General features: G+C 38.0%; 1 protein-coding gene across 1 annotated transcript; it reads left to right on the forward strand.

The window, feature by feature from the left end:
- Positions 1 to 4,589: 4,589 nt before the first annotated feature.
- Positions 4,590 to 26,728, forward strand: LOC139135454 (mitochondrial carnitine/acylcarnitine carrier protein-like). Its single transcript, XM_070702841.1, has 9 exons — positions 4,590 to 4,795; positions 6,584 to 6,676; positions 10,615 to 10,742; positions 12,957 to 13,047; positions 13,902 to 14,022; positions 15,608 to 15,680; positions 16,686 to 16,795; positions 18,069 to 18,193; positions 25,420 to 26,728. Exons 1-9 carry the CDS (start codon positions 4,703 to 4,705, stop codon positions 25,480 to 25,482), a joined length of 897 nt encoding a protein of 298 aa, XP_070558942.1. The 5' UTR covers positions 4,590 to 4,702; the 3' UTR covers positions 25,483 to 26,728.
- Positions 26,729 to 27,149: the final 421 nt, after the last annotated feature.

Genomic DNA, 27,149 nt, shown 5'->3' on the forward strand with positions numbered 1-27,149 from the left:
CAGATGATATACCTGTCGTTTGGATTTTTTATTTCGCTTACGTAAAACATATGATAATAATTCGCGCAAGCGGAAAATTAATAATATACACTTCTAATCTGTCTCGTCCATATTTTTGTTTTTTCGCCGATAAAAGTGGTTTTATGTGACGTCGTACATTTCAAATATACATAAATACATGCTTTAACGATTGAATGAGCGTCGTTTAAATTAAGACAAACATTATGATAGAATCTATACACATATTCGATAAGTCGATAACTTTATCCAATTCCGCAAAAGTTCATGTGGACTCCGGTCAACAAACTTGTATGGAGAGCCGCTAAAAGCAGCTTGATCGTTTATCGCATTGTGTTCGAGTCTGATTTTATTGGGAATAGTCGTAGCTGCCGCAAGGACATTCTGAATTCGTACCAGGCCATACTCTATATGACTGATGACAACCTGATTAAATATTGAAACCACGGTCATCTTGGCGATTGATCACCCTACTTTTAAAATGCATGCATCGTTACTTCCAAATGTAACAGGTTTTCTTTGGACCAAGGATTACAGTTGAACGACTACCGTCAACTTGATCATGTGACTACATCCATTCGGAATTCTCATCGGACATTTCTGTACCATTTTTTCTTTTGCTTTATATGTTTTTTTTTTCTTTTATCATATTGCTTCAACAGACCCGATAGGCATACACCTACACGTATTAGTCGGTTGATGTCTGAAGGTTATACTAGCCAGACCATACCGTGAAACCATATACTAATAAGTAACGCTTGTAAACGCGATAAGTTTCAAGCTGTACATGAATTGCTTCGGAACGCAGTGTGTCAGTAGTGAATTATGATAATGAAATGCGAAGTTCGCTTTTCTGTGACGACAACGACAGGTAGAAAGATCCTCAATCATGTGTGTTACTATGGATTTAAGTGGAACGCAAATATCAATTGCGGATATGGAAATGCGTTGGACGCGTATACTTCAAAGAATCAATTGTACATTAAACACAATTACACCACAATGGAGGCCCAGTAGTCGGTCTGTTGTTTGTCTGCGGTTGCAAAAATTGTATGTTCAGACACGTCGATGAGAAAGCGCCAGATATAAAGCAGAAAATTGCAGGCTTTTGCATGTGGACAATTTGACCGATGAAATGCTTATTTACAGGATAATTGATATGATTACGCACGCAGCACGCCTCTAACAATTATCTCTTCTCCTTCATGCCTTGATGTATCCGTGATTAACTCTCTAAGTTCGGAGAATGGTTGAAAGCGACGTGTAATCCTTACACTGCGGCGATCATGTGGTCTGAACACTGACGCGGCTTGTACACTGTCTATGCTCTCGCGAAACAAAATTCTTGTCATTGCTTATCGGTGGCGTCATTTCCTGCGTTTTGTCATAGCGGTCATATAACACCGCAGGTACTATCATTAAGAGTAGACATCTCTTTTTAAAAAAAAAACCGGAATGTATCACGTGAACATACACCTTACGAGGGACGGAAAATTTGCGGAAGGGATAATTGTCTGATCAGATCAATCAAAATCAATTCAAAAATCGGTTAAAAGCGCTTATTAAATCGCTAATTGCACAGCCACACACAAACAAACATTCAGAAGTAAGCAGCAAGTGAATCGATCATATGTATAGGCATTGTTCCGATTGCTTGTACCCCAGCTGACGTATTGTTAAATATAATACTGGTATTAGAGTTGTCATTGTGAAGTTTGAATACCGTACTATGAATAAAAATAATTCTTCAAAGCTTATTGAAATGTACCACGGATTAACGTAGGCTTCTGTGGATTGTACACTCCTTCTGCTTGTTTCGAGGGTCCAATTAAAAATTCAATCACATGATAGGCTCTGTGATTTCTTCGCGGACACGTAGATTACACCTAACGCATGCCTGCAACAAGTTTAGTTAGAGTGGTTGTATGGGTGGGGTTTAAATTATGGTGTTTCAAATTGTCACGGTCTGCAGATCAATCAACTGCATGGCGATGGGGCCAATCGATCTCTGCATTTCATATTCGTTCCAATAAGTAAATTATTGATATTTACCCTGTTTCATGTTTAATCATGGAACGTATCCCGGCAGCAGGCCCCATGGGACAATTGAAAACGGCTTTGCTATACATATAAATATTCTTGTGGTCCAATAATAACAAAGATGCCGGATATCATATCCGCTTTACTCATCTGAGATCGGATAAATATAACTTTTCCTGTCGGGGAGAAGGGGAAATATCAACAAGAGAGAAATTCCAAGTCCCCCAATAACTACCGTACAGTAAAAATATGTTATTTACAACACCTTGGATAAGTGCTCCATGACATCTACGTGGGTTACTGCATTAGTTACTAGAGGTTTTAAAGATGCACATATACTCCATTGGAGGCATAGCTGAAAAGTGATAATTTCAAAACGGAGTAAGATTCTTTTGAAGGATAACATATCATAACTTCGGATTTGATGAAATTTTCAAGTGTTGATTTATATGATGAAATGACCGCGGTGTATACAGCCTAGGGGGCCGGTGTATAGAGAGCCCCACGTTCACATACATTATATCATTGACGTTAGCTTTTATATATTAGCCGGTACAGTACACTATAACTATAGTGTAATGTTAGACTCGGTTCAAGTCTGTGATTTTTGAATGTTTGAGTGGGGTGAACGCGATGATTTGTGTTCTGTTTTCATGTGAAACGCGTGAGTGGGGTGAACGCAATGAGTGTGGTGAACGCTATACATGGGAGTTTCTCCCGGAATCACATACTCGGTGAATCCGGCAGAAACTAACTCACTACTGCGCAGACTCAAAGGTAACGCGTTCAATAAATTGGAAAGAAAACCTGGCATATGCTTCCAAAGTCCAAACAGTTTTGTATGAAATAGGAGAGAGACAGAGAAACTATTACAAAAGATTTTTTGTAGAAATTCACCGATTTGAGCCAAGTCTAGTGTAATGTCTCTGACGAGTTTAAGTTGTTTTGGATAATAAAGAGTTGACACTATGGTGTAAACTTCGAGAGCGTGAACTAGTCACGTGAGACAAAACATTATTTTGTGCTTGGTGAGACAAAACATTATTTTGTGCTTGAAGCTCTGCGAAACGTTGACTTTATATTCGACAGTACACCAAATCATACAAAAGTCGATTTCCATGGCATGTGATGAAAAGTGCCCTCTATAGGCAGATCAGCTTGTATTTATCGAGCCTCTCACCTGCAACCGGCTCAAACCACTCTCAGTTAGGTACCGTTCAGTTTTTACGGCCGGGGGGGGGCCGGCAAAATCCAGGGGGGGGGGTCATCAAAATTTTGGAATCCGCAAAGGGGGGTCATCGCTTTTTCACTGGTAAGAAAGGGGGGGTCACCACATTTTCAAAAACATAATACCAACAATAAAGTTCACTTTATGCCATTGCCATGATCGACCCTCTTTACCGGCGGGCCGCCTTCGGCGGCCCACTACAATAAATATACATTATGTATTACCCATGACCCTCTTAACGGGCAGACGCCTTTTGCGGCCCACTCCAATTAGGTTTACTTCATGCAATGGCCATGATCGACCCTCTTTACCGGCGGGCCGCCTGCGGCGGCCCACTCCAATAAATTGACTTTATGTAATACCCCACGGCAATCTTAATGGCCGTGCGCCTTCAGCAGCCCTGTCCAGTAAAGTCTACTTTATGCAATAGCCATGATCGACCCTCTTTACCGGTGGTACCGATGGCCCACTAGAATAAAGTTGACTTTACGTAATGGCCCGTGACCCTCTTAACCGGAGGGCTGCCTTTGGCGAACCACTCCAATAAAGTTCACTTTATACAATGTCCATGGACATGAGTTGTCTATTGAAATGAAGTTAAAAATTGCCTTACAGTCGTCCTAATTAACAGACGTTTCAATGGATGTGGCTGAGAAGTTTGTGCACTGGCATCTCTGCTACACGAATAAAGTGCGCGGTGTACCGGAATTCAAATCCAAACCATGCGGGTAAATTTGACGTATGGGTTTTAGTTATTTTTAAGCGGGGGGGGGGGGGGGTCATCAATTTTTTTCGTCTGACAAAGGGGGGGGGGTCATCTTTTTTTCACGAAAATGCAGGGGGGGTCTATATTTTTTTGAACACCGGCGACAAGATTTTGCCGGCCCCCCCCCCAGCCGTAAAAACTGAACGCTCCCTTAGCCTTCTCAGCTTTACGTTTCGTCTTGCTTAGAGTCTGTCTGCTTATTCAATATCTGAACAAAGTAAATTAAAGGAAACCACATGTACACACACGATTGTCATCTAGTTGCGATGCACTTTTCAACCTATTTCTTCTCCACGGCTGTCTGTAAAAATCGAACTTCCCTCAGACTCTGACCGCTCTACCAGCCCAGCCACGGGGGCTGAGTGATTGAGCACTGCACAGGCGTTATGTTAATTTGACTGGGTAGTTTGTAAACGTGTAGTTTATGCTACGTTCCGACCGTGATGAGGCTACAGAACAGAACGTCGTTATGTAGTATAAACTACACTTTTACAAACCACCCAATCAACAATGTGCAGCGCTGACAGTGACAGTGTGACTTCCCTAGGCCCTTGTTTGCCCTGTGCGCGTGACCTGACCGATGTGACCTGTGTGTGTATGTGACCTGTGCTCCTTTGATTACAGCGCGTGCGCGTGTCGTTGGGTTCAACATGGCGGAGATCAGTCCAGCGAAGAATTTTTTAGCCGGTGGGTTTGGCGGTGTTTGCCTTGTTGTTACCGGCCACCCTCTTGATACTATCAAGGTAATGCTGAATTCACTTAATGTCAAGATATGATCAGAGAATAGACTCCAAATAACGATTGTTTGCATTCGTATACAGCATCGAACACGTATGTAGTCTATAATATAACCTGAAATTTACCATTGCCAGGACACCGGGACACCGGACAGCGTACATACATGTATATATAGACCATAGTAATTCAATGACAGCTCAACGAGCGCTACTACCTCTATGCTCCGACCTTTGTACAGTTAACGTTTAACACGTAACGATTCATTAACTTTTATGCTACTCGAAAATGGTAGATATCAAACTCGATCAGCGTGACAACTTGATTACCTGGAAAAGTCAAATCTTGATCGTGTTCATGTTCAATGCGGTCAACCATCGACCTAAAATTTGGTCAAATTCCCCACGTATAACCATAGCCAGGCAACAGGCATGTGACAAGCCTCGACTAGTTGCGGCCCACAGTCAGCTCCCCAACACAACATAACCAAGAGAACGGTAGGGCTGCAGACCGCAGCGAGATGCACACTGTACCATAGAGATACCAAACGATGGTACAAAGTTCATTTCTTTTCTTTTTTTGAAAACCCGTGACTCTGATTTGCCTATAGCTGTACTGGATAGGTAGGTGGCTTTCATGCTGCGCCCAATTCTGTTGCTTGAGATTAGAAGGTTAAAATAAAAGAAACTACCCGCCTTCGTTAAATTTAAAGAAAAAGTATTGTGATTGAATGATTACATTTTACAGCCCAACTATTACAATGAAAATTTGTTTACCATTTGACAAATATTGTTTACATGAAAGCTTGCTAAAGGGAGGGCCCCCGCATGGCACATTACAACAACAACAGGAAACTCAGGCTTAAGAAGTCTTCTAAGGCCAAAAAAATAGATAGTGCTGTTCCGATAACATGGTTTTCAAAAATAGGGTAGGTAGGTCAGCAGGAATTTTTTTTTTCCAAAATATTTTTATTTTTAAATATGCACTTTTCAGTAGTTCAGGGCGATCAAACACTGGCCACAACATTCCCAGGAAAATGTATCATACATATAAAAGGAATAAAAACATAAAAGACGTCCTCGTTCAAGCAAAAATTCGAATGCCAGGTGACGAACACATGATTTTACAGGTTTTTTCTTTCGTTTTTTTTTACTTCAGTGTTTACGTAGCTCTAAAAAGTTTAGGGTCGGCAGGCAAAAAATAGGGTAGATCGGGTTATCGGAACAGCTCAATATTTTTTCTTTGGCCTAATAACCAACAGCTTGACAAGAAGTGAAAAAACAAGAATTGGAAGAAATGAAGCAAAATCAAAGACCAACACTCAAAAATATAGATCAAATAATGAAAAACCGAATAACCGAGAAAATCAGTGTTGGGAAGCTACACCACTAGAAAATAATAGATATATAATGATAGACAGTCAAGAAGTATCATGCCTGAGGTTGCTGTATTCAGATTCAGATTCGGAGTCATTATTTTTACCGCATATTATAAATTATAATGTAATCATCATGGATGCAATTGAATGGTTCTTCTACATGACATATGTGCCCATTCTCAATGGCTGAGACTGCACTGCCCACCAAGGTGTGGAAGAGTTATCAAAGTTTACAGACATAGAAAACAATGTGGATTCAATTGTAGACAAGAAGAAAATCTGTACGTGATATTGTAGACAAGAAGAAAATCTGTACGTTAAGAAAAAAACAAGTCTTCTTACACATCCACGAAACAGTCTCTTTCTCCATTCTGTACAGTATAGTACAATTCAGTGCACTTTCCCTTCTTTTATACAGGTTCGACTACAGACACAACCTGCCCCAGCGCCTGGAGCAAGTCCTATGTTCAAAGGCACATGGGATTGTTTTATAAAGACTGTGAGAAATGAAGTAAGTTTGTTTTTTGTTCCTTCTTGCATATATCTGATGTGGGACAGGCTGATCTTATGTACTATGAAGTTATCCCACATTATCGAGGATTCAAGGATGTGGGCTGCGTCGCACAAGTCAAAGACAATTGTGATGCAGCCTGCATCCCCACAATGAAGCAGTGATAATGTGAGATAACCTATCAAGAATTAGAATGAAGTTTGAATTTGCTCATTATAATATGCTTAGCTGGAATCCGGCAATCTGATTGGCTGGAGCCAGGGTTTATATTCTCAACAAGAAAGACCTGCACGCTGCGGAACATTTTTGAGCTCGCGCAAATTTCGAACGCCAACTTGAGAGCTCAATGCGCCATAATGTCGAACAAGTCTATGGCTGAGATTGATTTTGATTGTTAAATTTAGTCTAGTGCAGCTTGTCGAACCAACAAATGAAGAGTTTCTGTAAGCAGCGGAGGCTATGTAACAACAACATAATTTCAAAAAGTTTTTGAGCGTTTCTTTTGAAGTAAAATTCTTCAAGTTCGATGTCTAATCCCGATATCAATGCGTTGCGTAACTGTATTTTATGAATTCAACTGTGCACACGCACGCGCGCGTTCTGAAACGTTCTTTGTAGAGTTTGTGTGAGGCTGGGCGCTCCTGAACTCTCGTTCCAACTTGGGCCCTAAATAACGACATTGTCCACTTGTTTTTATCTTTAGCATATTATAATGAGGTTATAAACGGCTCGCTTGCCGTTTATAACCTCTAAAAATTTGATGGAACTATGTTTTGATTGTCTACCACTAAACTGGGCGCATTAATAACAGTTGTTTACAACAGCTGATCAAGGTCACCTAGCGTCTGTGTCACTGTACCATGTCATGTCCATGGGTCCACAAAGGGTCAATGCCATTATATTTACTGAAGTTTATTAGTTACCAGGGCTCCCTTTTGGAATTTAGAAAATTGTTAGCCATTCAATTAGCCAAATACCGAAAACTTTCAGCCAGTTTGAGCAATCATTATTCAATTCACCAAAATATGGAAAATTCATCTTAGTCGAATTACATATAGAAACATGAGGGTATGCAGTGTGTTGTTGAGAAACAGTTTAATGTATTATACTCACGAAAATACACGTTGTCAAGGTTGCGTCTGATTTATGAAGGGGCTTTTCCATTGAAAAGGGTTACATGGGCAACTCTGATAAAAATAAACTGCATAATGGAATCAATAGATAGTGTCTGGTACATAAGAGAGCAGTGATACACTGTACAGTGCTAGTATTGAAAGTATCTCTGTTCACCAGCTTGATTGCCAAATTAACTGTGTTGTAGCCATTTAAAATTTTTTGTCGCAGTTGGCAAACCGTCGATTGGGTAGAGGCAGCCCTGGTTCCATGGAATCCGTTTACCCTACCAGTGGATAACTGATGCCAGAATATGGCCAATATGACCATGCAAGGGGGTAGGGGAAATATAATGCATGACATTGGATCGTGATTGATATTTTATGGTTCAGGTGTGATTTCACTTTCACAATTATACTCACAAAAGTTGAGATCTCTCTACAGTTATGCATTTATTAACTCTTCTCTGGTTTGTATTTCTCTTTGGCTATGAAATAAAGTGACGTTTAACTAATCAATTCTTTGTATGTTACAACATACTCAATACAAGGAAACTGATCGTCAGCGATCTTCAGAAGTGCTGATCAGATCTGCAGGTCTGTGTCTCCCTGCATGTGCAGCCTTAATGGTGACAGGCTATTTACAGTATCCTATGAGTATGGAGCTCAAAATACCCTTTCTATACAACAAAATAACACATTAGCATGTGTCCTGAAACCATTATCCCTGTTTTCCTTAAATTTCAAAACCCCTAACTTTTCGGGATCAGACATGACCAATTAGCAGGGAAGTTTTTGTTCTATTGTGATACTGGGCCAGGGTCTTGAAATTAGTTTTAGCACACCCAAAAAGTTGATGAATTGTAGGCCGTATCAGAGCCAGTAATACTGATATGGTTATGGGTATATGATAAAGTACAGGATCTAATACATGTACGGTGAGCCTTGCCTTACTTTTAGCAAAAGAAGAAAAAAAAACATTAGACATTACTGAAGCTGGGTATGGCATTATCATAAATTATTTTTGTGAGACTTGCTTTGTTATAGACATGCTTCAAACATCACATGAAACTATCATGTAAAACAGTAGTCAACTGAATTAAATGTCTGGCACCAACATGCACAGACATAAATATTAAGAAAATTTCAGGCAGTTCATATACTGTTCGTAAAGGTTTTTCAACCATTCATCTGATAGAAATATGAATTTGATGATTAATATACTAGAAATACTAGAATTTTTACATTTTCAGTTTATACCAACCACGCCTCTCTATGCAGCTCCCTTTGATAAAGTTTCAGACCGTAATGAGAGTTATAGAAGATGTGTAATGCTCTGATAATTGAAGATTTTGCGAAGCTTATCCATAGTTTGAATCAAATGAAGTCAATTTCACCAAAATATTATGCGAAAATATGTAACCTTCTCCATTTTATACAGCCACTCGATGCCTTGCTTTCAGCTCATGCTAATGTATACCGTAATACACACCATTTGCCAAATGTCAATACAGCAATTGTTGCTCATTTTTGCTGTCTTTTGACAAGACCTTTGTAAGAAAATTACAATATAGAAACAATCCCAGATGTGGGGTTTGTTAAAAGGTACAGTGTTCAATGCAGCAGGAATTATTAGTTTATTTGGGGCAATTAAAGAGGTCATGTCTTGGCATGGCATAGAAATTCCCACTTTCCTTCTGGTATACTGTCATGCGCCCATGTTGGTTTTGTATCAGAAACAGATTCATTATATTCATTACAGAATTTTTTTCCCCTGTAATTTTAATCATGATGATAGAAAATTAGCATGGTAGCTACATTTGAAAGCGATGAAAGCAGAATAGTACAGGTACCATCACTTGTTTATTCATGCAAATTTCACTATCAGAGTGTGCAACAATGTCCTGCATAAATTTTTGTTAGTCCGCCGGCATGTCAATTTGGTTCAGAGGACGCACTGCAGCCCATCCAAGCACAGAAATGACTTTTGTTGGCAAAAGTCATGTATATTGAAAGCTTCAAGATCACTCTGTGTAAATTTTGTTGTGTCAACTGTGTTGAATACCTTGACGTGCCTTCCAACCTGCTTCAGAGCAGAACTGAAGAGCGATATGACATACATACAGTATCAACATCACAGAACTTGTAGCCGCACTTTGCAGCATGCGGCAAACTTTGCAGTAACTGTGCGTACATTCATACTGTATGTAGTTTCAGACTTAAGTCAGTGAAAAACTTGTGCCAAAAAAGCTTACAATTGCAAACCCCTGTCTACATACAGTATGACAAAGTTATATTTACAACTGTGTCATTTGTTTTTTTGCATTGTGGTGAATTTTGATAATGTACATTACATGTACTTCACGACTTTGAAATGATAAACACATAGCCACCCTGACTCTGTTTCATGTCTGCATATATTATAGGCTACTGAAAACAGTATACAGTGTATCTTGCTGGTATTTCTTTCTTTAAGTTCAACGTCCATCCCACAAAATACACATCTATCTGTACACATTTCCTGTTGGTTTCCCAGTTTCCATCCATGTCTCAACTATTTTGTCTGTGCATTGTGTATTGTGCATACTGTACAGTAAATGAGCTTCACAAACAGTGTTTTTGAGATTGGGTACATGCCTATACATGCACATGCACATGCAAATTAATTTCATACCATGTAACCCAAACATACACATCTATCAAAGCACATAAATTCAACTATCTATAAATGCAATTACTATAGGAACATTTTTATGTCAATTATTCATCTTCAATGCATCTTCCTATAATTTGTGTAATGGCTTGACGTATCTTTTATTCTCCTAGGGTGTATTGGGACTCTATAAGGGTATGGCAGCTCCGGTCGTTGGAGTGGCTCCGATATTTGCAATTTGTTTCTTTGGGTTTGGGGTTGGCAAGAAACTCCAGCAGAAAAACCCAAATGAGCCACTGACGTAAGTATCATATTTACTGGTGTGATCTCATACACATGTCAGCTGTAAGGACAAGGGGGAATTTTATTGCAAATGAAAACATTAAAACATGATGGGAGGTGAAGGCAGAACATCATTGGGACACCATATTGTAGTTGAAGGATTAACGGTTTTTTAACCCTTTCACCCCCAGTTCCCTGTGTACTGGTCCAACTTTACCATAGAAAACAATGGATTTGGGAAAACCATAGTGGTGAAAGGGTTAAGTCATACTGGTACACGCATTATTAAATGTTGAATGTCTTCTGGTGGTGCTTGAATTTTGCAAGCTACTGTACTGCCATGTATAGGTAGTTATACATTCTGTATGTACACTTCGCTGTGGGGGCAGCAAAGTACATGTATTTGCAAGTTTGTAGTTTTGAAGTTGATATGATCACAATTATGCCTGGGTAATTCTTTCAGTGTTACATAAACTACACACTTTGCATCAGTGGTGTCAGATATGACACAAGCTGAAAATACCAGTCCGGAGTTCTCCCAAGGAATTTTTGATAGCATAGTGGCTAATTTACAAAACAATATAGATCATTGTTAGGTCCAGGAATTTCTATTTTTTTGACAAGTGTAGTGGCCATTATGGTTTAATTGCTTTGGGAAAAATACCGCTCAGTAAATATGTATATACTAATATTATAAAAAGATGGACTAACAATAGTTATTGTTATATCATGCATGTCTGTGTACTATTACATATGTACCACAGTTTATTTGCATCGAAGCGCGTGCGTACATGTACTACCGGTATTTGCACTGAAGTGCAATACATGTACCAAAACATTATGCCGCTTCTTTATGTTAATGAGTATTTACCAATTTTGACCCAGAACTATTTTTGTTTGTAACAAGAAAAATTGTCGTCTACGAGATTTCATTTCACTTTAGTTCCATGCTAGTTATCGTAAAATGGATGACATTACCGATAAAAAACTATGACAAAGAAAATTGCATGTACTAATCGTAGTGTGAGGATGATTTTTATTATCCGGAAGAGCAGTTTGTCGTCAGCAAAGCGAAAACATTGACAACGGGCAGATGTCGGCGCAGCCCCAGATACATGTGGTTTGATACACGGCGGCCGTCATGCATCAAAACACACGTACCTGTGTGCGCAGCGGAGCCAGTTAAACATAAACATTTTCAGAGACTTTTTGCCAGTAGTTTTCGCACCAGACATTCCCTGTTTACAATCCTTAAGAATATTTAGAAGGTCATTTTTGCGTGCAGTTTACTCTGTGCTTGTGTGTCCTACACACTATTGATAACAGTGAGCGCTGTGTGCCACGGTGAACACTGAAATTTGATCGTTTGACAAGTTACTTTTGCCGTATCTTACTCTTAAAATTCCCGTAAAAATCTTTGAACCTTTATTTGTATCTATCATTTAGAAGAAGTTCAATCTCAAAATGTGAAAAAATTAAAGCCGTTCCAGTTCAAAGTTCTCTTCGTTCAACTATCTGTGGCATGTGGCATGTTGCTACGTATGTGTGAGTGATCACAAGCAGAGTTCGAGCCCTCCGACTTTCCTCTGACATCATCCGTGATAAACAAGTAAACAATAGTTTAGCCAATCAAAATAGAGGGTGTGGCGGCGTTGACCAATGGAAAGTGAAAGCTGATTTGATGCCTCATTACAGTGATGTCAATTTTATGTAACTCCGCAGGGTCGAGCTGAAGCTAATGAAATTGCGTTAAAGGATTTGACAGACAAGTAGTACGGACGACTAATCGTCAATTCTCTTGCTGAATGATGCAAATTAAAGATATATACAGGGAAATGTTAGTCAGGGGCGTTATAGAGTGATGAATTTATGTGGGACGGTATGAACTCATTTCATATGTGGTTAGAAAGAATGTCGTGATATGGAAGCAAAATGCTGAAGAAGTTGGCAGGCTTTTCTTTAAAGTACCTGTAGCATATGAGTTGTTCACAAAAGTAACCATCAATTATTGCCCGTAATGGTTAGGTCCAAATGACAATTGTCGTCAAACTTGAAGATTACATCCATGCAAAATAAACATACATTGCATTGTGCTTTGAATATATGATGTATAGTTATAGTCATTCAGTGCTCATGTTAGTATTAATTCCTTAGATGTACAAACTCAAAGGACAAAATATCACTATCATCAATATTGTCATTAATGTTCGCTTTTTCTCCTGAAATTGATCAGATACCCACAGTTGTTCAAGGCTGGGATGTTAGCTGGCGTTTTCACCACTGTCATCATGGCACCCGGTGAACGAATCAAGTGCCTTCTACAGGTAATGTATATGTCTGTGTATGAACAATCAACTAAAATCCACATGTATGACTTGCATTGGAACATTTCAACCTTAGTTTTGCTATCCTGCAACTATTATCCATTTCTTTCAACCCTTTAAAGCGCAATGTTACTTCTTGGGTGGAGGGACTGTGCTGCAACTCTACTGCTATTGTTTTTGCTCAGCAAAGGTTGATTCCTGTTAGGTAGAATGTGCAACTCACGACAGATATTCAGACTTGCAAACTACTGCAATGCTCATCTGGTCTATCACTTTTGGGATTTGGGGGTTGTGTTGTGAGGGGAGGGCCCATTTTGATGCTCAAACAATAAATATGTAAGCTGTTGTTTGCTCCCCAGGGAGTTGAGTGGTATCAAATTAGGTCCAGTGACCAGGGGTAATAATAATTGGAAAGCGCCTTGAGCACATGTACTTGTGGATATGTGCGCTATATAAGAATTCATTATTATTAAATATAGTTTTCTCTAGCATATTTAAAAATCTCCTTTAGGAAAGTTTGAGCAAATGTTTAAGTCTTGAATCTCGAGGTGTGAACTACTGCACAGAGATGGGGTGAGGATGGAGTAGGGGTCTGATTTGTGGAAAGCTTATTTTCTGCTATGGTCTTTGGTTTCTCTTCTGCTATAGGTTTGGCTGTACAGCCATGACACGCATTATTCCAGCCACATTTCCAATCTTCAAATATTTTACAATGAATAGTCTCAGTGTCGTGAGATGCTCTCTCTAACTGCAAGTGATGAAAACTAAAAGAGAATGTCTATGCTCTCTTGGGGCAATAATGTATTCGATGAAAAACCCCGGAGTTTTTTTATGCTTTTTGTCAATGTTTATAGATTCAACAAGCTCAGGGAACAGCAAAATACAAGGGACCAGCCGACTGCGCCAAACAGATCTACAGAGAGTCTGGTTTATTCCGAGGTATTTACAAAGGTACCGCAGCAACTCTGCTAAGAGGTAAGATTACAGCCTTTGTAGTAACTCTCAGAATGCACATATCAAACTAATCAAAGCTCTGTGATGTCAGGACATGCATCAATTGTTGTAATCTCAAGGATTTAACATACAGCTTGAAAGTTTAACCAGTCCCCATTTTGACCTCCTAAAATGCCAATCACTAAACTGCCCCGCCCAGTGTTTTTGACTCGATCGATTATTTGTGCTCTCGGGGTAAATCCCTGACTTTTTAAAGTATTTATCCCAGACTCTCATTAGTCCCCACGGACACCGTCCGGGGGGACTTATAGGTTTGGTCATGTCCGTGCGTGCGTGCGTGTGTCTGTGCGTCCGTCCGTCCGTGCGTCCGTCCGTTCACGCAGATATCTCAGAGATGCCTGGAGCAATTTCATTCAAACTTGGTACAAGGATTACTTCATATGTCATACAGATGCACGTCGATTTGTTTCGTGATACGATCCAATATGGCTGCCAGGCGGCCATTTTGTTACGATTTTTTCATGTACAGAGCAACAACTCAGGCATGTTTCAACTGATTTTATTCAAAGTTGATACAAGGACATTGACCAATGTCATAGATATGCACTTCAATTTTTTGGTGATACAATCCAATATGGCCGCCGTGCGGCCATTTTGTTACGATTTTTTCATGTACAGAGCCATAACTCAGGCGTATCTCAATCGATTTTATTCAAAGTTGGTACAAGGACATTGACCTATGTCATACATATGCACGTTAATTTGTTTTGCGATACGATCCAATATGGCCGCCAGGCGGCCATTTTATTATGATTTTTTCATGTACAGAGCCATTACTCAGGCATGTTTCAACAGAATTTATTCAAAGTTGGTACAAGGACATTGACCAATGTCATAGCTATGCACATCAATTTGTTTTGTGATACGATCCAATATGGCCGCTGTGCGGCCATTTTGTTACGATTTTTTCATGTACAGAGCCATAACTCAGGCATATCTCAACCGATTTTATTCAAACTTGGTACAAGGACATTGACCTATGTCATACACATGCACATTGATTTGTTTTGTAATACGATCCAATATGGCCGCCGTGTGGCCATTTTATTGCGTTTTTTTCATGTCCAGAACCATAACTCAGACATGTATCAAGCGATTTATTCAAAGTTGGTAAAAGGAGATTGACCAATGTCATACATATGCACGTTAATTTGTTTTGTGATACGATTGGTCATACATATGCACGTTAATTTGTTTTGTGATACGATTCAATATAGCTGCTGTGCGGCCATTTTGTTATGATTTTTTCATGTCCTGACCTCAGACATGTATCAAGCGAATTTATTCAAAAGTATTTTTATCACAGTATTTTTATCACAGACCTAATGAAGAGGACTCTATCCTCTCTGAGGACCTGTAATCAAAGTACCCATTAACAAGTGGGGACTGTGTCATCAACGATGACTTATTTTTGTGTTGTTTTCTCATCCCAGAGATTGTTAGAGGTGTTAGGTATGAAGTTACATTGTAGGAGCTTCATCAAAAGTTTCACAGCAAGTAACAGATAGTACATGTATGATATTATCATTGTCTCTGTCCCTTACAGATGTTCCAGCCAGTGGTGTATATTTCATGGTGTACGAGTGGCTGAAGACGTCCCTTACACCAGAAGGCAAGAAGTGAGTTTCTCTTGAAATTTATTTGTTCCTCTTCAGACCCTCAAGTATCATATTGTTTGCTGTCATCATGATCACAATCGTGGACCATCAGAGCTGAGCATTAAAGTTTAAATTTTCAGAGACAGTGTTTTTTTGTCTTTCACTCATAGATTTCTCTCGGTTTTCACTGTAATGTACAAGTGTTTTTGCACATTTTTAGAGCCAATTTATGAATATCTGAAATTCTTTTGACTCTAAGCCATACCAATACACTGGAAAAGGTTTTCTTGTGTTAGCGGAAAACATATTTTCAATCTATTGGACACTGATTTGTCAACCATTATGTTACAATGATGGGATTGTACTATCTGATCACATACCAAGATATAGGGCTTGCCAAAATGGTAGTAATACATGTATACCAGGTTCATTTTCAAGTGCTGGTAATTGCTCAACTGAAGTCTTTGTTATCATGAAAATGAAGGACTTAAACTTTTACTCAAACTTTCCTCAAGCAAACTTTCAACTGTTGTCTTTCAAAATCAAGAATAGAAATCGGGGTCACTGTGCAAATTTTGGTACCAGAGAAACACATTTAATATTTGAAACTCAAAATGGCCGCCAAACATGTGTTATCTGTATTGGGGCAAACTAAAATTCCTGATTTTCACAAAACTAAGCCAGCAAAAACTATATTTACACCAAAAACATCAAAATGATCCCCAACAAGTGGTAGACCAAAAGAAAAGTGTAAAAGTTTTAGACTCAATCTGAATATCTGTCCCCAAGGCACACTCTACCATAATTACTGATTAAGATAACGGTAGATAATCCAAAAATATGGTACAGATAGTCAAGTACAGTCCATCTTGGCCATTATGTACTTTTTCTGCCGAGTAAGCGGTAACATGAGAAAGCAATTATTAGTCTTTGAAGAGTTTCAGAGAAACAAATCCAGGACTTTGCAGTCAGCAACTTCATACATGTACATGTACATGTAATCTTGCTTTCTGCATTATCACACAGGTTTGATGAATTGAGTGTTGGCACAATATTGTTCGCTGGCGGTATGGCTGGTGTATTTAATTGGATGGTTGCTATTGGTCCAGACACACTGAAATCTAGACTACAGACAGGTAAATACACAGTTATGCAGAGATTTGAGATTCATTAAATAGATTCACATTTAAAAAAATCGAAATTGTAAATATAGCATTGCATTGCAAAACTAAAATATTCATTTAATTTTAATTAGTCTGTTCCTTCAAAGCAAAATATTTGACTGTTTTTGGAGCCTTTCATTTATAAACTCAACATATCATTTTAAAATTCAATATTGCAAGGTATCTGTTATTGTAAGCATGTCATCTGATTTTGTATATCCTACTTTAGGCAGTCAGTAGAAAATAGATTTCATCAGAACATTGCACTAAGATTAAACCTGCAAATACCTCTATTGATCACATGCACCAGAAAAACTCAGTTTGATAATAATTATGGCAGTCAGGTTAAAGCTCCATAAGCTGCATCTTTTGGCTATTTTTTCAGAACATTTGTTTTGTGGTTTCCCTACACTTTCTGCATTGAATCCCTAAACTGTAATTTAATGCCAAGTATTTAGCATATCAACACAACCTATATGAGTATAATCTCCATTGTTATTGTTGAAAATTGTATTCAAGTCTGGACTAGAATTCATTTGTAAACAATAAACAATGATATACAAGCTGAGTTGACAAAAAGAATACTTGAAATTTCAGCATGATAAATGGATTAGGGTCAGACGTGGTAGTTGATGTACAGAAACAGAATACTGAAAAACTTGCCACAAGTTACAGCTTATGTCCCTTTAATGCAAAACGTGTACCAATGAATATTCATGGTCTTACACGAAGATTTTACTCTGTTTGAATATAACGATGTATCACATTTTTTCATGAAAGTGATTTCAACAAAAATGTCAGCTGTGACCTTCTTGTATAGATGCAGTGATTACCAGAATCTTGTCAATATTGTTCTCTTTTCAAAATTGCATAGAAAGATCATTTCAAGAAAACACAAATGAAACCAAAATACATAAAATATGGATTACTGACTATTTTGCATCACCAGGGGTGAAAAAGTCCAGTAGTGTGAGGTCAAGGGCCACCAAGTGTTTGTCTAGGACCTCATGTATTGTTTTGCTGTAACTAGTCCTTTGGACTAAAAGCAGGACCAGCAGACAAAGTTGCAGGACCATTGGATTTATTCAACCGTGGTCAAACTTTGATAAAAGCGATGCCACGGTTTTCATTACAGATACATGTACTGATGCTAAAAAGGTTGATGTATTTCCTGACATAAAGTTTTTAAAATTTGATCTGTTTTTGAGAAAATACTAATTTTTTGTTCCTGTCACATTTCTACCAGCTCCGGAGGGAAAATATCCCAAGGGTATCCGTAGCGTGTTTGTCGATCTTGTGAAGAATGAGGGTTTCCTCGGCATTTACAAGGGTATCACTCCTGTTATGCTGAGGGCGTTTCCAGCTAACGCTGTAAGTACTCTCAAATAGTTTTCTTCCCACTCAGCAAGGAAAAAAAAATCCACTGCTGTAACAGATTCTTTGCATCTGTTGTTACAAATCTATGATGTGTGTCTGTCTCGGCAAAGATGGTATAGATCGTCATCTTCAATAGTGGTGATACAGGGCATTAATTTTATTCCTTGTATCAGTGGTTGCTGGACATGTCTGGAAATCATTCTTTACCCATAGTCATATGCCAGGCTGTGAAATCTTTGCTTGCATATACATGTACAATGTACATATATATCTGTACTGTACTCACGTCACCGAAATATAACCGTTGTGCTAATGTATCAGCTCCTTCACTGCATGTTGTGGATTTTTGAAAATACTTTGCATCCATGCAAAAACCTTAGTCCATGAGCCAGACCCCCAAAATTGGTCGATTGGTACCATTTGGGTGGGCAAATTCCCCCATACATTTTCTGAAAGCCTGAAATCTGAACTTTCTGAAAATCTTTGGTGGACATGTCTCAGAAGTAGCTTTCTGTCTCAAAAGTTGTTGTCATAGCAACGATACTAAAAATCTTAAAAGTTAAGAATACTACACAAAACTGACTATTTAGTGAACAGCAAAAGATATTTACATGATTTCATGACACATACTGGTACCTCACATTATGGCCTTTCAGTTGACCCCATGACCTTGAACATTCTGGGTCAAGGTCAATAGGTCATGCCCATAACATCTCAGAATTTCTGTAAAATCAAGCATTTTTCACAAATACTTTTCTGCTACGTTTGCATAACATATAATAGAAACTCAAAAACTTGCTCAACAATAGCCACAGATGTGTGGTCTTTGAAATTAGTATGTTTTGTATCAGGGATGATGTCTTTAGTGAGTAATTACCAAGGCAACCATATGTGTGTTTTCAGTTATACATGTAGCCTATGAGCCAGACCCCAGATTTTGTCAATTTGCTTCCATTTGACTCGAGTGGGGAACAAAGCCGCCTTTTAAACCTGAAAATCTGAATTTTGAGAAAATCTTCATTGGACAGTTTGCTGAATACGCTTTCAGTGTAAATATTGTTGTCATGGAATCAGCATTCAAAAGCATTAAAATTAAGCATACTATGTAAAATAGATTATCAAATACACGACAAAAGATATTTGATTGATTTAAGGATGCATATCAATAGTTCGCATTGCTTCTTAATTGACCCCATGACCTTTAGATTTGTAGGTCAAGGTCAATAGGCATTGCCTTCAGCAACTTAGAAATTGTTTAAGGTGGGATTTTTTTTGCAAATAGCTTTGCAACATTTTTACCAAACCAAAAAGTACAAACATGAAAACCTAGTCAGCTATAAGAGCTAATGCGATCTCTTTAAAATACTAGTGTTTTTTTATCATATACCTTGTTGACAGGGCGGCAATCACCATAGCAACCATCAATGCATTTTCAGATACAGTAATAGAGCGACATTGGACATACCTTTGCATGTATATTAATGGTTATAAATTCATAACTTTTGTGTGCTAAGTACACAGCAATGTTAACTAAAGTCATATCGACAGTAAAAGAGGTTAAAAGGCAAATATATGTAAATGTGTTTGATTGTTTAAAAACAAAATTTGGCAAGGTTTTATGTATTTATTTTCATGTTTGAAGTAGCATGTTCACTTATCAAAAATGAGTTTCTGTGTCGGACCAACGTAGTTATTGGGAGATGATTATAAGCTTGTCAACGAGTAGACAAGTAGTCTGATCTCAAGAGATACCGATATACTATAACTTTTTCCGGATTTCATGTTGAGCTACCCTGTATCTCCAGATAAATGCTTTTGGTTGTTATTTTCCATTGGGGCGGAGCTTAGGTCACATGGGAAAAGCTTTAACAAGAGGCCTAGCAGCCGATAGACTTCTGCTGTTATGTATTGCTTAAAAATAAAAAAGGTCAGGTTTTGTTTGTAAATAAACTTTGTAATACTGATACATCTGCTTATGTTGATTTTAGGAACACTGAACAAGGACATCCTTGCAAATGCATGTATTACTATTATAATAATTATATAATTATATAATAATGGGCTCTTGTTTTTTCATCTCTACCATAAATATGCAAGTATTAGCAAAATTTGAAGAAACTGAAGTAATACCTAGGAACCTTTAAAGATAATTGTGAGAAAATTATGTTTCAAACAAAAACGAAAAAAGCCCAAAAATTTCAAGTACGAAATTTTTCTTCTCAACTTGAATAACCCTCACTCAGGTTGTCCCTAGGAACCCACATAACACATTTCAAAGTTGATAAAAAGGAAGAAATGCCCCAAAATACAAATATGTAAATTTCACCATGATTTGAACAAATCTAACTGAACTCAGCCAAATGAGTTGCATACCAGTATTGAAAGCAATTAGACCAGCAGTTTCAGAGAATAAAACAATTGTTGATAGATGACGGATGACGACGGACAATCCACCTATCTGATATGCTCCACGTCACTGACAGCGGAGGTAAAAACTGCGTAACCACCTTAATTCCTGAAAAATGATCGCTGTGTCGTGAATATCTTGGTCCAGTTAGTTGCGCTGATTTAATGACTGTCGGTTTCAATGTTACACATGTTGCTACAGCAAGTAGAATTGCAACTTCAGTTCGCCTTTTTTGAATCTATCTATTCGCCTTTTGTTTAAAGTTTTGAATTTTGTCTAGGCATGTCATGCGCATATAATATCCGAGTAATTAAGTAACAAAGAAATCATCAACATATAAAATAATTCAGCTTCATGCGATATTTCTTATAAAACTGGAAAAGTGAGTTGTGTAAGTAATAAAATCAAACATCTTGAAATTAAACTTCACTAGTACTCCAAGGGAGTGATTCATTTGTTGTACATCCTATTGGTTTTGTGGTCATATACTCACTTATTTTTTCAGACATGGAAATTCACTTAACCTTTGGTGATTGAAATACAATAAGTCACCTCCTAAATAATCTTTAATTTAATTTATATTTCAATAAAGTAAAAAAGATTAAGTGGCATCTTTTTTCACGCAATATCATTGTCTCGATTGAGTTTATGAAAAATTTTGTTAAATGTAACATAATGGATGTTTCAGAGGATGTTAATCAAAACAAGCGGGCGAAAAATGTGCAAATATTACGTCCACGTATCATTTAAGGTGCTATGGCTCACATCTTAATAAGCTCGGGGAACTCAACTTTTGGAAAGGTTTGTTCGAAGCAACCAAAATTCGCAAATTTGAAACTGTTTACATATTGTATAATCTAGACCGCGGAGAAAAGTGTTCCCACAAGAAAACACTTAGTAGACTTGAATGTGAAAATTCAGTTCAATCTACTATCTGACATCTGGCTACATTTTAGGTAACAGAAAAAATGTGTAGCCTGTCCATTTACCACTCAGGCTTCCGTGAGGAGATGAAGCCATGCAAGTGGTTCTGAAAGTTTATTTAATTTACTAAACAACAGACATCAAAACAGGTCCAATAATCATTATCATTCAAGGTAACTAAGAATTTACCAGGTCCAAGGGATACATCAAAAAATGACAAAAGCAATGGGGTAATCTTGAACCACGAAATACTTTTGGTACCACTTGTCCGGAATGGGTATGCGTACCCTGCCAGCTAGCTGCCCCATCAAATTGACCCAAAGCGACAAATCTAATACAACGTTACCGGAAATTTGATAAATATCTGATAAACATTACGTCGATGCGCAGTTAGTTTGTTCAAGCGTTTGGTTGACAGTTGATGTCTTGATATCGATGATATAATGCGTTGATATGCAGTCAGCAACAGGCTGCCCTGGTTACATTGTCCGCTGGTTCCGTAAAATTAGATATTAAATGTCTAAACCTTCGCCAATTTCAAAATTAAGACTTTCTACAGCTGAGTAGCATACACACGCAGATCTAGATCGCTTAAATTGATAATTTTCTCTTGACACATTTTCAGAAGCATTCCCTTGTCTTACTTGTTCGGCGTTGATTTTCATGATCAGCGTCCATTTTTAGTAATCCGCGTTAAGTACCCGAGGAGCCCTATACATGTAATTATAGGAAATACGTCAATCCGAAAACCACTGGCGCAACTGGGGAAGCAACGGGTTGTCTGATGAATCTGATTAAAATCAGATGTAGGGTACGCCGACGCCTATACGGTATTCTGCTGCTGTTACCTCACAGCACCAGAATACCGTTTAGACGTCTGATGACCTCTTTAAGGTGATGTGGCATGAAAAAATGTGATTTTGGGCAATTTTCACCTTTTTTACATAAATCAGTACGTCATATACTACCATCTTGTGAGGATTGCCTTTACATGCATGCTTTGCGTGTAAACTATCAGACTGCTGTCTGGAAAGGAAGCCTTGCTTGTCATCCATATATACTAAATTTTCATGAAGGGCATGGTTGGGTTATTGAAGACCGTTGTTTGTCAATCAAATCGATAAGGGGCATACCAGGGTTGTTGGAGTTTGAGGCATGTAAATGTTCAAAATAGTGCAAATTTATGCCATGTCAATGTCTGGTAAACGGAATAAGGTATACTCCGGTATATATAATCTCCTGACATATGGAAATATTGTTGAGTTTGAAGAACAGCTAGGTTACTGATGATGATGATGATGATGATAATGATGATGGAGAAGAAAATAATAATGAGGATCAATGTAAAAGATTGTTACCTAGATATCACTACTTTCTTATGAAATGCTTTACAGTGTGTTAGTGGTGGTTGACTAATGTACGTAAGAATTACTGGTACTGTATTTTGATAAAACCCATGCCAGGGAAAACGTAGAGGATCATAGAAAGTCAACATAACATTGGTCGTTGGTCATTTGTAATTAGTAAGTTAACGATGAACGTTAATATGTTTGTTTTATTTAGTGCTATTTACTTTTGATCAAGCGGTTCAAAATAGTATATTTATTATTAGCTCTATCAGACACATTTTATTTTGTTATCTATCGTTGCTATATTTACGGCTGATGTCTAGCAGCATTAAAAACTTATTTCTGACTGGTCTATTTCTTTGTTAGATCAGGTGCGGGCCACGCATATAAAGGTATAAGTACTGGGGCTCAGTACGTTGTTCAAATTGTCATGTTAAAGTTCAGATGTCATGTCGCTAATGATTTTGCATTTACGTAAACGTTCGAAAAAACATTAAAATGACACATGTTTGTTTACAGTAGTATGAAAATTCTGAAGATATACATTATTGGCCAATACGTATAGCTATACATGTAGCTAATAGCTGTAGGCTGTTAGCTAAACATAAGCTTGTTGATATTGCTTATCATTGATAATTATGATGTTTAATACAAACTGGTACCATAAAATACTCTTTCCGTGTAAAAACATATACGTAACACCATAGAAATCACCATTTTATTCTATGTTTAACCTTGTTCTTTCATTGACCTTGACCTTGGTTTGAAAAGAGCATCAGACGATGTGGTCAAATTTAATACCAGTAGAAGCCACATGTATCGTTTATCAAAGACAAGAGTGCATCTTTGCTGACAAGAGTGCACCTTGCTTGAAAATGTCAAAAAGTGCACAACAAAGAGACACTATTTCTGTGCATAGCCACCTGAAATGTAAACTTTCCATGTTTTGAACTTTGACCTCATTTGGTCATGTACGCCTGACCTTGACTTTAAGGTCACATCTTTAGTGAAAGTTAGAATGTGTAACATATCCTATTTATGTTATCAATTTAGGTATGAACATTTTCATAAAGCAGGATATTCACTTTGTATACAATTGTACTTTCTAAATAATTCGGATGTTTGTTTCTATGGCAACGGTTTTCACCCATTACTAAGCTACCAAAACTTTTCAGAAAATTCAATCAGAGTTTCAACTTTCAAAAATATATAAAGTGTGAGATTGCCCTCTGCTTGCCCCAAATAGTACCAATTGACCACAATTGGGGCCTGGCTCATAGAGTACATGTATAACTGAAAACACATTGATGGTTGCCTTGGTAATTACTCACTACCAACAACATCCCTGATACATAACATACTAATTTTCAAAGAGCACATATCTGTGGCTATGTCTGAACAAGTTTTTACATTTCTATCATATTTTATGTTAATGTAGCAGAAAAGTATTTATGAAAAATGCTCTATTTTATCGAAATTCTGAGATGTTATGGGCATGACCTATTGACCTTGACCCAGAATGTTCAAGGTCATGGGGTCAATTGAAAGGCCATGATGTGAGGTACCAGTGTCTGTCTTGAAATCACGTAAATATCTTTTACCGTTCCCTAGAAAATCAGTTTTATCTAAAATTCTTAGCTTTTAAGATTGTAAGTATTGTTGCCATGACAACGACTTTTGAGACAGAAAGCTACTTCTGCGACCTGTCCACCAAAATTTTCAGAAAGTTCAGATTTTGGGCTTTCAGAAAATGTATGGTGGAATTTGCCCACCCAAATGGTACCAATAACCTATCTAGCTCATGGACTACCTGTACCGTACTTTAGCTCAAGTATGGAAAGGTTAGGAAAGTCTCAGGTATCATTATAGTTGGTAATTTACTTTTCAAGCCATAGAAACTGCTAAAATAATGCGACATTGAAGTTCCAATGATGATACCGTATCATGTTTTTCCAGTGCCTCCCCTATGAAACTCACTTTGCCCATACCCCAATTACCGAAATAGAACAGTCCTACTCCGAGGTCACATCGGGCATTTACTTGCTGTGTGTTTGAATTACACGACATGTTTTCAGTACAGAAAACATGTTGTGTAATCAAACACACAACAAGCAAATTACTTACATAACCATAAGAAGACCCTCAACCTCGGCGATTGCAGCATGAAGGTTCCCTTTTAGGATCTTTTCATGCCTATGGTATCATTTAAAAGGCTGATACGAGAGACACATGTGAGTGGAGCCTCTCGTGCAGCCTTTCTCAATAAGTGTTCAGAGCTAATCTGTAGATGCGGACATGAAAATAAAGATTGCCTGTCGAATTCCCTGTACCACCCACTTTCTCTGGATCCACCAGCCCAAACAAAGGACTTCAATGAAGTTCTAACACAAAAGACAGTCAGAAAGTCAGTTGAGTTCTACTTGTGTGAAATACACACACACAAACACACACACACACACATGATCAAAGACATACATTGTAGTGTATGATAAAATTATGACACCTTTAGTCATTATTTTCATCTTGTCTCACTCTTTCAGGCGTGTTTCTTAGGATTTGAAGTAGCAATGAAGTTCCTCAATTGGGCGGCACCGAACTTGTAAAGTAGGAATGCTACAAGATCTGTCTTCGACCGTGCTGGGATACTATGCACTGTGGCAGGGATATTCTTTTTTTCTATGGTTTGGTTTTTGTCTGCCATTCAGAGAAACTCTTTCTTCACTTTTTAAAAAGTCATGACATGACCCCTGGTGCTGGTCCAACAGAGTTAAGTTTAAATGCTTTCGTCAATGCAAATCGTCAGTCGTGATTCTATCGTATTCTTTTTTTTTTCTGTGCTCTCCATACTGAGGGTACTCAATGAAGCAAAGCAATTAAATCAAGTGACATCATTTCGGTGATATTCTGGCTTTTTTTGTCCAGTTCTCCTTTTATGAAACAAAGAAGTAAGCAAAAAGGTGGTATAGGCAGACTGTTTCTTGAAAGTTCGATATATGTAATCCAGAGGTCAATGACCTCAAAGCCATCAAGTATCGGGGGGAAAATCAGCATGTATGGTGAAGGGGACATAAAATCTGTGAGTAACTTGTAGAATTAATGCAACTCCCATCAATTTGGATTTTTTTTACCCGTGTGTACCAGTGTGAACAGCTCAAAAAGAAAAGAGGCTTGCCTTGCATCTGTTCATGCGTACGCAAAAGTTAGTGTCTTGCCAAGCTTGCAACAACCCAACCATCAATGTAAACAGTCTGCTCAAGTTTTATCGTTCATTGTCCTCAGATATGATATTGACGCAGTCCCTCCACACACAGAAGAACTGTGATATTGATAAACCCACACAGACTTTAAGGCAAGCCTGAAGTATTATCTTCAAGTTACACCATCATTGCAAATTTTTGCATCCATCCATGAAATTCAATGATGCCTGTCCTTCATAAACTACAATAAACGAAGGCATATTGATGAATTTAATGCATTGCATTGAATGGTTGAGCCTGAAGTGAACTTGGGTGAGATACACCTGCATATACTGAGCATTTTTGGCAAACAGTTGAGTCGTCCTTGAGATGTCCAACACCAAACATCCACCGCCCCCACTGCCTCATGTTGATCCCTGGCATTGGTGCTCTTTGTATGTTAAATTGATGTCATCAGTGTGGAGGGCACTTGACACAGATCCTTTTCTTCTTGTTCTTTCTTTCAATTTTTTAATGAATTTATGCCATTGGTCATTTGTAATTAATCTTGCAATGTCAGGGAATGTATTTTATTGTAATATCAGTTTTCTCCAGTCTTTAAAAAATACTGTGTTCATATACCAATAAAACTATCCATAATTCGTAAATGAAACTATTGACTCTTCTGTTATTGCATGCGGAGGTGTTTGGAATGCCATTTTGTGTCTGTTTCCATTTTATCTCTCGTTTGTAGGGGCATATATATACCATGCTGAGTGTCATTCATTCTCATGCGTAGCCGTTGGGGCGCTCTTCATCTAGGAATTTTTTATTTGCAAATGGTTGGTCCAGCAAATCCCAATCTTTCGTCACATTTCTTTTCAATTTGTCATTCAAAATGCGCAGGCTTACTTAAAAAAAATGAAATTCCTTTAAGTTAACTGGCTTTAAGAGGTATAAAATTAAGTAATGTAAATGGTACGAATTCTAAATTTGACACTTCGAAGCCATGATATATTTTTTTATGGTGATCGAATCATGTCCGCCATGGCTTTTCCCTTATTCGTACCTTTAGAATTTGACAAGTCCATCAG

Source organism: Ptychodera flava, chromosome 6 (genome assembly GCF_041260155.1).
Source record: "Ptychodera flava strain L36383 chromosome 6, AS_Pfla_20210202, whole genome shotgun sequence".
In the NCBI taxonomy this organism is placed as follows: domain Eukaryota; kingdom Metazoa; phylum Hemichordata; class Enteropneusta; family Ptychoderidae; genus Ptychodera; species Ptychodera flava.

Coding starts and splice junctions, on each gene's coding strand:
- LOC139135454 (XM_070702841.1), top strand. CDS start 4,703: ATGGCGGAGATCAGTCCAGCGAAGAATTTTTTAGCCGGTGGGTTTGGC. Junction 13,048..13,901: donor GAATCAAGTGCCTTCTACAG/GTAATGTATATG, acceptor CAATGTTTATAG/ATTCAACAAGCTCAGGGAAC. Junction 14,023..15,607: donor CGCAGCAACTCTGCTAAGAG/GTAAGATTACAG, acceptor TGTCCCTTACAG/ATGTTCCAGCCAGTGGTGTA.